At 38.4% G+C, this 17,150-nt stretch overlaps 1 protein-coding gene across 1 annotated transcript; it reads right to left on the minus strand.

Moving 5' to 3' along the window:
* Positions 1–13,676: 13,676 nt before the first annotated feature.
* On the minus strand, positions 13,677–15,192 carry LOC107805113 (mitogen-activated protein kinase kinase kinase 17-like). Its single transcript, XM_016629103.2, has one exon. The coding sequence runs from the start codon at positions 14,920–14,922 to the stop codon at positions 13,906–13,908; it is 1,017 nt and encodes a 338-aa protein (XP_016484589.2). The 5' UTR covers positions 14,923–15,192; the 3' UTR covers positions 13,677–13,905.
* Positions 15,193–17,150: the final 1,958 nt, after the last annotated feature.

The following is a 17,150-nucleotide window of genomic DNA, read 5'->3' on the forward strand; positions in this document are numbered from 1 at the left end:
TTTTGATTTGTGTGGAAAAAGATTAAAAGCTCCTTCTCCATATAAATTAAGTTTCTTCTTTCTCATTTGATAGAATCTAGTTTACAATTCAGGCCTATTTAACCTTGTTTAACCAAAAATCTGAGTGCTTGGTCAAAGCTAAAAGAGAAATTCGGGTTACTGATAATCAGGAGACAAAAAATAAAATACTTTTGAGAACAATGGTAGAATGTAAATAGATAAGTATTTCAATGAATTTTCAATAGTATTCCGTGTCCTTACAAATGATGATACTTCTTCCTTTTATAGATCATTCTAGGTAAAGGAATAAAGCATAAGTTTTAATGATATAATCATGAGCAATAAATGACATTAAATAAGCCGTTATACAATCATTCCTATTAAATACCAACTTTATAACGTATCAGACATTTAATAATGAATTTGGACTCCTTTCTGTCATATGATCCTTGCTTTCAATGCCTTCTAATCCGTTGGCTGTAAATAATTTAAATTGGTACGAGACTCGTATCTATACATCGTCTCGTGCCTATTTAAATTCTTCTTCCCGTGGCTGTTTTCACCGTGCCTCTTAGTCAATTGCTGTTCTTTGACCATTCAACTAATCCACGTGTCATGCCACATCATTTTTAATATAAATTCAGTTTTTTCCCAATACAGATAGTCCCCCCACTTTCCATTTTTTTATCAATTAAATAATTGGGAAGTGGATCTTCATAAAAAAAGAACTTTTGCCACAATTAATGCTCATGACAGTACTAACGTCTCAGCTGTCATTTTATAATTGATTCTGCTATTCATACCCTTCTTCGAGACTTCTTCAATCTCACTATTTACGAAGTGATAGCTGCCTTTATTATAGGCTTTTCATCATTATACTTTAAAAGTTGACGGTTCCCATTTTACACATACTTTGTCTTCCTTTGTCTTCTTCACAAATTTTCAGCACATACTTTCTTCTTAACAATGTCTTCTTCAAACCCTAACCGTAAAAAAGTTCCAATTCTAGATCAGTTCTCCAACGCCCCTGTTAGACACAGAAGAGGCGGAGGAAGTAGGCCTCGAACAGGGTTAGAATCTACGCGAGGCGGTTCCTCTGGTTCTTCTTCAAGGAGTTTTATCCCAAAAGCTCCTTCTTCTAAAAGTAGGGAAATTCTTGATACTTCTCAAGAACCGTCAGTTGATGATATAGTTCCCGGCGATTTGTCTTTTGAAAGTGACAAAACGTCTCTCCAAAAACAAATTAAAAATTTAGAAAGAGCCGATACTTACCCAACATTAGTAACCGAGCTTACAATCCCCACCATAAGAAGAGATTGTAATTGGAAGGATAGTCTTCGAATGTCAATTCCTTCCCCAAATCAAAGAATTTCCTCTTTTAGAAATGGGTATTCTTCTGTTTACACTTACCCCTTCACTTTAGGTTTTAATCCTCCGATTGACCCAGTTATTCTCGATTTTTGTCGTTTCTTTACCATTTGTTTGGCCTAAATTGGTCCATTGGTGTGGAGAACAGTGGCTTGTTTGAGATATTTATCATCCAAGGCCAATGTCAATTTCACCTTTTCTCATCTCATTCATCTATACCATCCCAACTTAATACGCCATGGGGTTTTCACCTTAACTGCAAGGAGCAAAAAAGTTTTGGTAAACCCTGAGGATGACAGAGATCGTGGATGGTATATCCGTTACGTTGCTGTCCGTACAGTGGATTTGATTGGCGAAACAAATATTCCCTTTCCTGAGAAGTGGAATTTTGAAAACAAAAGTTTCCTCTTGTTTACCGTACCTACTTTTGAGAATTTCAAAAGAATGTGGTTTTTAACCTCGTCCCTTCTTGGTTTTTTGTAGCAACCATGGGAGATGTGGAACCTATTCCCAACTTTCGTGGTTGGGTAGACTCACTTTTGAAGATTGCTACTAGGGAGCAGAGAACTTGGAAATCAATTTCTTCTTTACATGGTTGGAAAGTCAAAACACATGGTATCCACCCTTTTTAAAATTTTTGTTTTACATGTTAAGCACTTTTTCCTCAACTTTTACCATGTATATCCATTCTTTAATCAGGGTTTGGCATTAGAGGAATGACAGCTGAAGTAGCTATGGCCATTCGCATGTCTGCGAATGCTGCTCTGGATTTAGATAAGGCTCGAGCCTTGCTACCTAAAAGAAAAGCTACAAAGGAAAGTTCTGAAGAAGAAGAGGAGGGTACCTCCCTAATTACCAGGCTAAGGGCCAGGAGACGAATAATCATTGATAATGAAATTGAAAACACTCCTGCTCGTACCTCCGCCACCGAGCCTGTTTTGATTCAATCTGATGAGGATGCCGAACCAAGAGATAACAATGAGTCAATTCAGCACCTTTTTGACAGTGGTTTCGGGAGTGGCGAGCTCGGACCTGTTTTTGATGAAGCTCCTCTTTCCTCATTTATTCCTATTTCCTTCATTCCTCTGCCTGCCGTAAGTGTTTCTTTACCAGCTTTAACAACTTCCGTTTGTTTGCCAATTTCTACTGCTCATATATCTGTTCCCTTGGCTGCTTCAACCGCACCTGCTTCTGCTCCGGTGTTGGTTTCTACATCTTTTCCCTCCATTCCTTCTATTCCCTCCGCTGCTCTTCTTCCCTCTGTTCATCATACAGAGACAGGTTCTAGCAGAGGAAATATGACAATGAGAAGTGTTACTTTGGAGGTTCCTGCCAATCATAGCCTCCTGAGGAAGACCGGCAGAGTCGATGTTTGGCTCGAACCTCTCATTGGAGATATCGAGAAGAAGAAGATGGAGAGCCATAGCTGCTTAACTTTGATGAACGACGTAGTTCATTCTACTTTGAAAGTATTTCTACCAACAAGTTTTTTTTTTAAATTATCTTCAATTTCTCATTTCCATGACTTACCTCTGTAGGCTAACCTTATTAGCACGGAATTAATGAGAAGAATTTCCTTACTGGAAAGAAAAGCTCGTGAGTCTGAGAAGTCTATCCACGAGGCTGAGGAAATTGCTAGGGGAGCCCAACTTGAAGCAACCAACTGGAAGGAGCAGTTTGAAAATGCTCAAGGGACTATAGAAGAGTTGCAAGAAAATAAAAACCTCCTAGAGCAGCAAAACCGTGGTTTAACTTCTGAACTGGCAACAGTCAAAGCCTCTTCAAGCCAATTGAAAAGAGACAAAAAGCTTTTGGAATGCTCTTTATCAGAACAATTATCCAGAGCTAGTGAAGAAGTTAGAGAGCTGAAGGCACTTTTGGCTAAAAAGGAAGAATATGCAGGAGAGTTAGTGCAAAGCTTGACTCAAGCTCAGGCTGACTTACAGACTTCTTCTGTCGAGATTCAAGCCTTGAAGAGTTCTCATGCTTCTCTTGAAGCTTCCCTTGATTCCCATTTAGCTGAAAATCAAATTTTAGAAAACGATCTTGCTATGTGGGAAAAGGAATATGGACTTCTTGAGGAAAATTTTAACATAGAAGTGAGTTGGGCTTCTCTGAATTCTCGTCGTGATGCTTTGACGGAAGCTGCTCAAGAGGGTTTTGACTTGCAGTCTGAACTGGCTAAAGTCATAGATACCATCGAGAAAAGCCAACAGTCTACTGATACTCCTTCTCCTGCCCTTGAAGTTCCTGAAAATGTTGCTATTCCAGCTTCAGAGGGTGAAACTTCTACAACCCAGTCTATGGAAGTTGAAGCTTCCGTGACAATCCCCTCAACTGAATGATGGTTTGATCCCTTAGTTTTTTTTTTAAAGGATTTTTTGGTGAAAGTCCCCAGTTATCATAATGGGGAAATTGTATAAACTTTTATTGACTAAGTTTCTACTTAGTCTTTTTAATTATATCAAGAAGTTTTATTAGTACTTCAATGTGTTCTACTATTGCCTTTTCTTTACTTATTTAGGACTTATAGAATAGTTTAGCATTTTTATCCTTTGAAAATGCTTTATGATTTTTCCCATGACTTATTGACATGAGGCTTATAAAAGAGGGCCCTTTTATTTTATTGACACTTAATGAAGAAGACGTCTCAACTTCATAATGGTGTTAAGATACGATAAAAGTAATAGGAAAACACACGTTTTGTATGAAACCACTTTGGCAAGTTTTTATTCATAAACTTTTAACAAGTGTTTGACTGTTACATGTATTACAATACATCTACAACTTTTCTCGTAACTGTTTTTCTTGTAACAGATTTGTAAATAACATAAACTAAACAAGGTTTTTTTTTATAACCTGTTTCAGTACATAGTCATGACCCTATCTTTATATGTTAAAAAGGGTTTGAGAGGTGACTTTGTTTATGAGTTTGAGAGATGACTCTATTGTTCTCATGAATGCTGAAGACTTCGTAACTTCTTCTCAACACTTGCTTCTTTGTGGTCGATTTTTATTCGATACTCGTATTTGTTTCTTTGCACCTATCTGTGTATAATATGTAGTCCCCCAAGTGTTTGAGCGGTGAAGTATGAAGCCTCGAGCACTTATTTATTTCTTTTACTTTGGCCCTTTTCCTAAAACAGAAAGATATACGGGACTCGACGGTGTGATTATAGATGAAGACTGCCTAACTCGTGTGTATTTCCATCAGATTAATTATAACCCTGGGCTAGGAATTTAATCATACTCCATTTTGCCTTGCAGGTTGTGACTCATCATTTGGCACGAGTTAGGATATTTAGCCTAACATCTAAAATCGTTAGTAAAATATTAATAAACCAAGAGAAGAATTTTTACATGATGATACCTGACCGTAGGTACTTTCTTAAAAGTAATATCTTTTTAAGTGGACAGCATTCCAATGTGAGGGTAAAACTTTACCATCCATTGTTTCCAACTGGTATGCTCCTTTTCCCGCAATGCCACGAACTTTGTATGGTCCTTCCCATGTTGGACTTAGCTTTCCTGAGTTAACAGCTTTTGTAGATTGGAAAACCTTTTTAAGCACGAAGTCCCCAATTTTGAAAAATCTGAGGCGTGCTTTCCTGTTGTAATATCGTTCTATTACTTGCTTTTGTGCTGCCATCCTTATCAAAGCAGCTTCTCTTCTTACTTCAAGTAAATCTAGGCTAACCCGCATCTCTTCATTATTAGATTCCTCCGTTGCCTGATCGTACCGTGTGCTTGGCTCACCTATTTCAACTGGTATTAAGGCTTCCGTACCATAAACCATCGAAAATGGTGTTTCTCCAGTGCCTGTTTTGGTCGTTGTACGATAAGCCCATAGTACTCCGGGTAACACCTCAGGCCAATTACCTTTTGAATCTTGTAACCTCTTTTTCAAGTTATTGATAATAACTTTGTTAGTTGATTCCGCTTGTCCATTCCCCACTTGATGGTATGGCGTAGATGTTATTCTTTTGATCTGCCAACTTTGAAAAAATTCTGTAACTTGTGCTCCAATGAATTGTGGTCCATTGTCACATACGATCTCCTTTGGTACTCCAAAGCGGCATATTATATTGCGCCATATGAAGTCTTTAACTTCTTTTTCTCGTACCTGTTTAAATGCCCCTGCTTCTACCCATTTAGTGAAATAATCTGTAAGTACGAGTAAAAATTTTACCTGACCTTTTGCTTGTGGAAGTAGACCTACGATATCCATTCCCCATCTCATAAAAGGCCAAGGGGCTAAAACAGTATGTAGTAACTCAGCTGGTCTGTGCATATTATTGCCATACCTTTGACATTTATCACATTTGGATACGAAAATGGTTGCCTCTTCTTCCATCTTAGGCCAATAATATCCTGTGCGAATTAACGTTCTTACCGGTGACCGTCCTCCTGCGTGATTCCCACAATGTCCTTCATGTACTTCTCTCATGACATATTCGGTTTGAGAAGGGCCGAGACACCTTGCTAGTGGTCCGCCGAACATCTTTCGATAAAGATTACCTTGATATAAACAATATCGTGCAGCTCTTTTGCGAAGCGCGTAAGCCTTTCCTTTGTCATTAGGCACGGTTCCGTGCTGTAAAAAGGCAACAATTTCATTTCTCCAATCCCATGTTAGATGATTAAAATTTACCTCGTTTTTGTCAGGTTCAAGAACGGAATGAAATAGATGTATGACTGAAGCATCTGTATTGTTTGCCACGTCTGCTACGGATGCAAGGTTTGCTAGAGCATCTGCCTCTACATTCTCATCTCTTGGGACTTGCACTACTTTCCAAGTTTGGAATTGCTTTATTAACTCCCGTACCTTTGCGAGGTATTCTTGCATTCGTGACTCTCTGGCTGTGTAAGTCCCCAGCATCTGATTAACCACGAGTTGAGAATCACTCTTGATTATAATCTGTGTTATGCCGAGTTCTCGAGCCAATTCTAAACCTGCAATTACAGCTTCATATTCTGCTTCATTGTTAGTTATAGAATGACATTTTATAGCCTGTCTAATGGTCTCACCCGCAGGTGGTACGAGGACTATTCCTAAGCCTGCCCCTTTTACATTAGATGAATCGTCAGTGTATAAAACCCAAGTCCCCGGGTTCGCACCATTAAAAACTAATAATTCTTTTTCTGCTTCTAAATGCATCCCCTGGCTAAAATCAGCCACAAAATCAGCTAGTACTTGAGACTTTATAGCGGTCCTGGGTTGATAAATAACTTCATATTCACTTAGTTCTATAGCCCATTTTGCTAATCTTCCTGAAAGTTCATGTTTATGCAAAATATTTCGAAGCGGAAAAGTAGTAACTACAACAATGGGATGACATTGAAAATAAGGTCTTAACTTTCTAGATGCCATGACCAAAGCTAATACTAATTTTTCTAGCTGTGGGTATCGTGTCTCAGCTTCCAATAAGGACTTACTTACGTAATAAATAAGAGATTGTTTACCTTGGTCCTCGCGGACTAAAACATCACTTACCGCGACTTCAGATACGGCCAGATAAATGAGAAGTTTTTCCCCTACCTTCGGTTTTGCCAACAACGGTGGTTTTGACAAATAAGTTTTCAAATTTCTAAGGGCTTGCTGACAATCTTCATTCCATTCAAAATGATCTTGCTTTTTAAGTGCAGACAAAAACTTAAAACACCTTTCTGAGGATTTGGAAATAAATCTCCCCAAAGCTGCAATTCTTCCCGTTAATCGTTGTACTTCCTTTTTATTAGTAAGGATATCCGGGATTTCTTCTATTGCTTTGATCTGAGAAGGATTCACTTCAATACCACGGTTAGAAACAAGAAAACCCAAAAACTTACATGATGCAACTCCAAATGCACATTTTTCTGGGTTGAGTTTCATATTAAATTTTCGCAAAATTTCAAAAGTAATAGATAGATGAGAAATATGATCATGAGATTGCTGGGTTTTGACGAGCATATCATCTATATATACCTCCATTGTTTTCCCTAAATGTTCTTGGAAACATTTTGGTGACCAACCTTTGATAGGTTGCCCCAGCATTTTTGAGACCAAAGGGCATTACTTTATAACAATAAGTCCCCCTGTCTGTGATGAAAGAAGTTTTTTCTTCATCACCAGGATCCATTTTGATTTGATTATATCCTGAGTATGCATCTAAAAAACTTAAAAGTTCATGACCTGTGGTCGCATCAATTAGTTGATCTATATGTGGTAAGGGAAAGGAATCTTTTGGACATGCTTTATTTAAATCAGTATAATCTACACAAACACGCCACTTACCATTTTTCTTGGGTACAACCACCGTATTAGCTAACCAAGTTGGATATTTTACCTCACGGATTGATCCAATTTTTAATAATTTTTGGACTTCATCCTGAATCACCTGGTTCTTGAAAGCACCTTGTTTCCGTTTCTTTTGCTTTATTGGTGTGAAAGAAGGGTCCTCGTTGAGTTTGTGAGTCATCACATTTGGTGGTATCCCTGTCATATCAGCGTGGGACCAAGCAAAGCAGTCTAAGTTAGCTTTTAAAAATTCGATTATCATACCTCGCATGTTCGTGTCTAAATTAGCCCCGATATAAACCTTCCGTTCAGGCTGTTGATCAAATAACGTCACTGCATCAAGCTCTTCAATCGTCATTTTGATGCTTTCATTCTCTTCAGGTTCTTGAATTGTGTCAGGCCTTGAGTCCAAATCTGTTTTCTCTTGTTCAGTTGAAGTTTGATCTTTTTTATTTTCAACTGTTTCCTGTAATTGCTATTTTGCTTTATTTACGGCGCTCGTACTTGTTACAGCGTTGACATTTCTGGCCATCTGCTGATCCCCACGAATTTGACAAATTCCCCATGGTGATGGAAATTTGATAACCTGATGCAAGGTTGATGGGACAACATCCATATCGTGTATCCATGGCCTTCCCATGATCATATTGTAGGCCATTTCCATATCAACTACCTGAAATTTAGTTTCTTTCACAACACCCATAGCAAAAGTTGTTAGTATTACCTCACCTTTTGTTACTACGGTTGAATTGTCGAAGCCTGACAAGGTGTGCGCCTTGGGTAACATTTTGTCTTCAGCTTGCATTTCCCGTAGTACCCTTAGTAATATAATATTTACAGAACTTCCTGGATCAATCAAAACTCGCTTTACATTAGTATCATATACAAGTAAAAATATTACCAGTGCATCATTATGTGGAGTTGTCACTCCTTCGTTATCTGCGTCATCGAACGAAATGCTTTCATTGTCAAGGACCTGCCGCACCCGTTTCCCGTGTGAAATCGTTACCTTAGAGACCTTGTTGGAAGCTGTGTAAGTTATGCCATGAATATCTCTCCTCCGCTTATGACATTCACTGTCCTCTTGGGTGAAGGAGGTTGTGGTGGTTCTTGTCTGTTTTTCATATAAGCTTGTTTTCCTTTCTCACTAAATAACTCAGTGAGATATCCTTGCTTCAATAAATGATCTACTTTGCTTTGCAGGAATCTGCATTCTGAAGTTTTATGCCCGTGATCGTTGTGAAATTCACACCAATGATCCGGATTGCGTCTACTTGGATTTGACCGCATTTCTTTCGGCCACCGTACCTTATCTCCCATGCTTCTTAAAACAGCTACGAGCTCGGAGGTAGAGACGTTAAAATTATATCCACCGAATCGTGCCTTTAAATTCCTGTCATCATCACGTGATTCCTGTCTATTCCGATCATTCCTGAACTTTGAAGAAGAGCCAGAATCCCGGTTCCTTGACTTTTGATCGTATTGTTGGTTATCTTGCTTCGACCGTGGGTCCTTTCCTGCGGGTCCCATATATGGATAGTACCTGTTTTTACCTGATCTTTTTTCGGAATCTGACCTTCAGGTACCGCCCCTTTCTTCATGATGGAGCTTAGGTACAGTATCTTCTTCGATTCGCAGCTTCGTGCTATACCTGTTGTAAACATCATTCCATGTAGTTGCAGGAAATTCTCTAAGACTTTCTTTGAGTCGTCTCGTGGCTTCAGAACTTTTGTCATTTAAATTACTTGCAAAAGCTATAGCAGCCCATTTGTCAGACACACGAGGTAGAGTCATTCTTTCACGTTGGAATCTATCAACGAAGTTTCTAAGCAACTCCGAATCCCCTTGTTTGATTTTGAAAATATCTTCCATCCTTTTCTCAACTTTTTGTGCTCCCGAATGTGCTTTAATAAAAGAATCTGCAAGCTCAGCAAAAGAATTAATAGAATTTTCAGATAAAAGAGAATACCAGGTTAATGCACCCTTGGTGAGTGTTTCTCCAAATTTCTTGACCAATACTGATTCAATTTCTTGTTTGGTCAAGTCGTTGCCTTTCACGCCGGTTGTAAATGCAGTCACGTGGTCACGTGGGTCTGTAGTACCATCATATTTCGGGATGTCAGACATTTTGAATTTTTTCGGAATTGGAAGGGGAGCAGCACTAGGCTTCCATGGTTGTTGTGAGTATTTGTCCATGTCTACTCCTTTTATTACAGGTGGAACTCCAGGGATTTGCTCTATTCGCTCATTTTGTTCCTTCAGCTGTTTCTGCAAGGTTAGTACTAAATTTTGCAAATATGAATTATTTAAATTACCTGGTCCCCCTTCTTGTGGTTCACTGGGGGTTGCTCCATTTCCAGAATTATCAAGACCAGAACGGGGGTTCTCCAATGTATTATTATTAGGAGTCGGTGTAGGTGGCGCAGCAGGCAATCGACTAACAAGTGCCTGAAGAGCTTTGCCGACTTGTGCATCGATTAGCTTTTGCAAAGCTTCAGTTGTAACTCCTTCAAAATGTTCAGATTGCTCTTGTTGATCAGCACGGGATTCAGTAACAGGAGTGCCTTCACGAGATTGACGTGGTGAATTTAAAGGAGAGGGAACCACGGTATGTTGATTTTGATGTATTTGATTATCATGGTTTCCCAATGTGTTGTTACTGTTGTTGTCGGCGTTATTGTTTGACATGGTGACGATAATAGATAAGATATAGCTTAAAAGGAAAGATTATCAGATTCCCGGTAACGGAACCAATTTGTTTAACCAAAAATCTGAGTCCTTGGTCAAAGCTAAAAGAGAAATTCGGGTTACTGATAATCAGGAGACAAAAAATAAAATACTTTTGAGAACAATGGTAGAAGGTAAATAGATAAGTATTTCAATGAATTTTCAATAGTATTCCGTGTCCCTACAAATGATGATACTTCTTCCTTTTATAGATCATTCTAGGTAAAGGAATAAAGCATAAGTTTTAATGATATAATCATGAGCAATAAATGACATTAAATAAGCCGTTATACAATCATTCCTATTAAATACCAACTTTATAACGTATCAGACATTTAATAATGAATTTGGACTCCTTTCTGTCATCTGATCCTTGCTTTCAATGCCTTCTAATCTGTTGGCTGTAAATAATTTAAATTGGTACGAGACTCGTATCTATACATCGTCTCGTGCCTATTTAAATTCTTCTTCCCGTGGTTGTTTTCACCGTGCCTCTTAGTCAATTGCTGTTCTTTGACCATTCAACTAATCCACGTGTCATGCCACATCATTTTTAATATAAATTCAGTTTTTTCCCAATACAGATAGTCCCCCCACTTTTCATTTTTTTATCAATTAAATAATTGGGAAGTGGATCTTCATGTATGATATTCAGAATAGAAAGTGAATAATGAGGTTTATCACCATTAAAAAAAGAAAAAGAGTTCGAATCTTTCTCTTTCTTTACTTTAACCTAACTCAATAATGTTAGTGACAATATTTTTACTTGAGATGCATCTTCAAACAACAAACAACAACAACAACAACAACAACCCAGTGTAATCCCACAAGTGGGGTCTGGGGAGGGTAATATGTACGCAGACCTTACCTCTACCCCGAGGGGCAGAGAGGCTGTTTCCAGGAGACCCTCGGCTCAAAGAGGCAACAAGAGACACTATATTAGTACTATCAATAGACTCATAATAAAACAACATAAAGTACCATAAAATCCATAACATAACATAAATACCATAAAAAACAAAGTAACAGCAATATAAGAGATATAGGAAATACGAGAAAGATGTAAGGTATTAATACACAGGAGATAAAGCCCATCATCAGTAGTTGATCAATAGCATCCTAAGACTACTTCCTAACTGGCTAGTCTCACTCTAGTGCGTTGTAACAAAGACATCACAATTTCCCTAACCTACCACCTTAATGCTCGATCTCCACAATTCCCTGTTTAGGGCCATGTCCTCAGTAACCCTAAGTCGCGTCATATCCTGCCTGATCACCTCTCCCCAATACTTCTTAGGTCTCCCCCTACCTCTCCTCGTACCCACCACCGCCAGTCGTTCACACCTTCTCACCGGTGCATCAGTGTTCCTCCTCTGAATGTGCCCGAACCATCTGAGTCTTGCTTCTCGCATCTTGTCCTCCATGGGGCCACACCCACCTTCTCTCGAATATCTTCATTTCTAATCTTATCCTTCCTTGTATGCCCGCACATCCACCTCAACATCCTCATCTCTGCAACTTTCATCCTCTGGATGTGTGAGATCTTCACCGGCCAACACTCGGTCTCATACAACATAGCAGACCTAACCACTGCCCTATAAAATTTACCTTTCAGTAACAGTGGCACTTTCTTGTCACACAGGACTCCCGTCGCTAACCTCCATTTCATCCACCCCACCCCTATACGGTGTGTGACATCCTCGTCGATCTCCCCGGACCCCTGAATAAACGACCCCAGGTACTTGAAACTACCCCTCTTAGGGATGACTTGATAATCAAGCCTCACTTCCACTCCCGCTTCCGTCGGCTCTGCCCCAAATTTGCACTCAAGGTATTCCGTCTTCGTCCTGCTCAACCTGAAACCTTTGGACTCAAGGATGTGTCTCCAAACCTCTAACCTCTCGCTGACGCCGCGTCGTGTCTCGTCGATTAGGACTATGTCATCAGCAAATAGCATGCACCATGGCACCTCCCCCTGAATATGATGTGTTATAGCATCCATCACCAGGGCAAATAGGAAAGGGCTGAACGCAGACCCTTGATGCAATCCCGTAATAATCGGAAAATAATCTGAATCGCCTCCTGCTGTCCTAACCCGAGTCTTAGCTCCATCATACATGTCCTTAATCGCCCTAATGTAGGCAATCGGGACCCCTTTAGCCTCTAAGCATCTCCATAAGACCTCCCTAGGAACCATCAAAAGCAAACATAAATGCAAATTTTCACATTTTTTTGTGTATGAAGGTGGGGCGGGGCGTTGGACCACCAAATATATATCTGTCCAGTAAAACTGTTTTCTTCTTGTGACATTTTAGAGCCTTTTGTTTCAATTGAATGAAGAGAATAATGAACAATGTTTGCTTTCACGTTCGCTATATACACTTGAGTGCGTGTTTAATAATTTATCATTCTAGCTATTTTCTTAATGAATTTAACTTCCATTAAACCCTTCTTCTTACTCCTTGGTTAAGAGATGTTGGACTCCCCATTATCTTCGTGATCGTCCAGTGTATTTCAAGAGAGGTCCTTTTCCTCAAGGTGGCACTTAATTACTCATTCTTGCACATTGGTTTTATATACTTCTGTTGTATAGTACCAAAATTTACAGCTAGATATTTTATGTACAAATTTTTTAAAATTGGTATAATATTTAGGGCTAGGCATATATCGGGTATAACCGATAGCCCGAACCGAAAAAAACTTATTGGGGTATCGATATCGGGTTATTGGGTTAACGGTTTAAATTTTTTTTACTATTGGATTATCGGTTCGGGCCTCAGTTTGCCTAATTTCTTAACGGGTTAACCGATAACCCAATAAAAATTAGTACTATTTCAATTGTGTTTGGACAACTGTTGAATTACTGGTACCCTTGTTGCTCTTGCTACAATTAGACTCTGAAAAAAGACATTGATCTCTTGATTATGGTTTGGTAGGAAACCAAAAAATTGTTATTTATGTTACTGTTAACTGTTATTTCCAGTGAATTGGAGATGGAATGCTTGTGGAGTTGTAGTATTAATTGTTGAGATTGTATAGGTCATGAATTTATCAAAATAAATCATGCTTCAAATATTAGTTATGGCCATAACGCAGAAAGGATAGTATATATGTGAATTCTTCTTTTTTTTTTTTTTGCTTAACTCTAGTGAATTTTTTTTTTGTTTAACTCTAGATTGATTTATCTTATCGGGTAAATTGATAACCGAACCGATAATGGTCAATAACCGATTAACCGATAACCGATAACTGATATCTTATCGGTTCGGTTATCGGTTTATCATATTTGTAAATTGATAACCGATATGCTAAATCGATAATATTCACAACAGAACCGAACTGACTGATGCCCATCCCTAATAATATTAACATTTGGTACCCATGCTATAAAATGATGAATGGTGCACTTAGTTGAAGATTGAGTTAATTACCAAGAGGAATAGAGGTTAATTCGGGCTCCAACCCCTCGCCGCTAACGTGACAGTTAGAAAAAAGGCTGTCATTGTTCCACGAGCTACCTCTCTTTCTTCGAGTTATTCACTGCTTCTTCTAAGTGTAATCCAACTCTGATCGTCCCATCTCCACTTCGGTTCTCCTGAATTCAACCCCAATTCTCTTACCCTTTGCAGAGCAGAATGCATTGAGCTAACTGTTTGTAATGAACAAAAGTCCATGGTTTCTGTTTCCTCCACTGAATTCCAAATGTCTTGATCAAGAATGCTCGTTGGGGAGCTTGTAACAAAATCTTGATTCGAATTGGATGTTTCCTCAAGAAATGGATGCTTGAGAAGTTCTTTAGCCGTCCATCTTTCTCTTGGATCTCTTCTCAAGCATTTGCTTAAGAAATCCTTTGCTTGTAAAGACAGAAACTTTGGAATTTGGGGGGATTGCCCTGAAAATGCAATTTTGTAAAGCAATGAAGCTGAATTAGTCACATTAGTCCAAGGTGATCCACCTGTGGCCATTTCAATAATTGTACATCCTAATCCCCATATATCAGCTGCAAACCCCTGTTCTTCCCCACGCGCCACCTCCGGTGCCATAAACATCGGCGTGCCGCCAATTGGCTGGGCGGATGCAGCAGCGTCCCTCTCCGCCTGATCAACCCGCCTAGCACAACCAAAGTCTGCAATTTTGGCACCGGTTTTACCTAACAAAATGTTGTGTCCCTTAATGTCACAGTGTACTACGCCTCTTGAATGTAGGTACTCTACTCCTTGCAGAATTTGCTTGGTATAATACCCGATTAACGACTCGTTGATCTGACCACCCTGTTTCCGGATTTCATCAGTAAGTGTACCGTCAGACATGTACTCCATCATAAGATTAAACATGACCGTATTGTTCTCTCTTGTAACATCGTATCCCTTGTAGCTAACTATGAAAGGGGAGCTCAACTCGGACAGAATTGTCTGCTCTTTTTGTAACAACTGCGACTGGGATAACTCCACTGACTTGACGGCGAAAACATCATCGGAGCAACGTGCCTTGGCGACGGAGACGGCGGCAGAAGAGCCGTGGCCTATGGGATGCCCTCTGGTCCAATCCATTTAGAGAATAAGAAGATTGGCAGGCAGTATAAGAATTTTCGTAAGTGTTCTGTTTTTGGTTAGTTAGAAGGTGCAAGAGAGGTATATATATATAATATGGTGAAAGTAGGAAACTCCAAATTAGTTGGGTAGAGCTTAGGTGGCCTCTCTTTTCTCTCTAAAACTTTGACGATTGCTTTAACGAGAATTCACAACGTGGCCAAATGCTGGTGGCTATACGGCAGTTTGAGTAGGCTGGAGGACTGCCATTACTTGGCCAATTGGCTTGTCGCTATGTGGCAGCCTTTGGTATATCAAAATGAGTTTAATTTAAAAGAATTCTTTTTATATAGCCAGGTCATATTAGTTAATTGTTCATAAAAAGTCAAATTAGCCAACTAAAAAATGGGTATAATTAAATGGGTAAAACTAATTCTTATCATTTATGTTTTAGTAAGAAGTTAGATGCGGTAGATTGGATTGTGATCCTTTGTTTTATATGGAGTGTAATGACTTTCAAGATTAAGTTTGGGAGTTAGGGAAGATGTTTGGTAAGTATCTTTTCAAGAGAGTAGTTTGAACCACCAAAATGGATACTAGTATTGAATTCTTTGTATATTCCACTTTTTGATGGGGATTGACTCCAGACAAGCATAACGTCAATCAAAATAAAATAAAAAAACATCTCCATATAGTTTAGTCTTTCAACAAGAGACAGATTTATCATATTAAAAGATGAAACTTTCCAAATTTTTCAGTCTGATCTTTTTTCCTTTTAAAATGCAAGCTAAAACCAACCCCTAGCAAGTACCAAAATACTCCATCCGTTCACTTTTAGTTGTCCATTTTGAACTTTCACGCCTCTTAAGAAACAATAAATGAAATACTTATTTTATGATTTTACCCATAATAGTGATAGTATTTTCAAAAATTTTGAAAAATGATTTGGAGAATGAGTAGTTAATGATAAAGGTAAAATAGAAAAATAAAGATTGTATTCCTCTTAATTTTATTATAGTGGACAACTAAAAATAAAAATATATTTTTAGTATCGTGTACGAGGGAATACTAGTTTGAAGAGAATAAGTGATCAGCAAATTCATACGTGAGTACATGCCCAACTAAATATCTAGTTGTCCCTGTGACGCAAAGTCAGCAAATTTAATTACTCCACTTAAGTAATTCCGTCTTCCACAATTACCCCATCCAAAATTCAACACTTGGCATAAGATTGTGAATCTTTTGTGATTTCTTCAAATATGTAAGGATCCTATCCTTTGATCCTACCTCTTCCAACTACTATAATTGTAAAGACTAAAGAGCGACGTGAAAGCCAACAATAAACATAACACGCCCACTTGCCCTTCAGCTGCTTCATTTACGATTTGGCAGGCAAACCAACTTCCTAATATGCATTTTCCCAAATTCCTCAAGTGTAACTTATTTGGGGGAAATTCAAAAATAGCCAGATTTACGAGTGGTCATTCAAAAATAGCCACAGTTTTAAAAGTAATTGAAATTTAATTATTTTTCATGTAAAGATAAATCTGAACGAAAACACTGTTCAAAATCCAAAAATACTCCAGCATAATTATGCTGGAACTCCAGTATAATATACTGGAGTATTTTTCCGGAATAATATACCAGTCCAGCATAATATACTGGAGATTGGAGCACCGGTTCTCCAGTATATTATGCTGGAACTTTCCATGTTGCAGCAAAATAGTGGCTATTTTTCAATGACTTTGCAAACGCTGGCTATTTTTGAATGACCAGTCTAAAAACTGGCTAGCCCGTGCTATTTTTACAACTTATTTGGTCTCTTTTTTACTGGTTCACACAAGCCGGAGAAAAAACGTTTAAAATGAGTTGACATGTCTGATAATTTCATATGGTGTTTGGTATTCGTTTTAGGCCTGATAAATTCAAATTCGTGTCGAGAAGTCTCACGTTAAAGGTAAAACGTTCTTTAACAAAAGACTTCATTTCTGGAAGACGGAGTTGAAACCTCTTGTTAAGAATAAAAGAATACTCCATCCGATCCACAATAAGTGATCACTTTGCTTTTTAATTTTGGTCCAAAATAATTGTCCATTTATATAATTAAGAAAGAATTCAATTTGTTTTTACAAGATTACCCTTATGTACATATCCCTAAAAAGTTTTCGTATTCCTCACATTAAATATTTAATTAAGGGTAGTTTAGTCATACTAGATGTTTTTGTATAGAATTTAGTATTCTCTTCATG

The sequence above is a fragment of the Nicotiana tabacum genome, chromosome 10 (assembly GCF_000715075.1).
Source record: "Nicotiana tabacum cultivar K326 chromosome 10, ASM71507v2, whole genome shotgun sequence".
Classification (NCBI taxonomy): domain Eukaryota; kingdom Viridiplantae; phylum Streptophyta; class Magnoliopsida; order Solanales; family Solanaceae; genus Nicotiana; species Nicotiana tabacum.

Excerpts from the sequence above, each read along its gene's own strand:
- LOC107805113 (XM_016629103.2), bottom strand. The coding sequence starts at position 14,922 with ATGGATTGGACCAGAGGGCATCCCATAGGCCACGGCTCTTCTGCCGCC.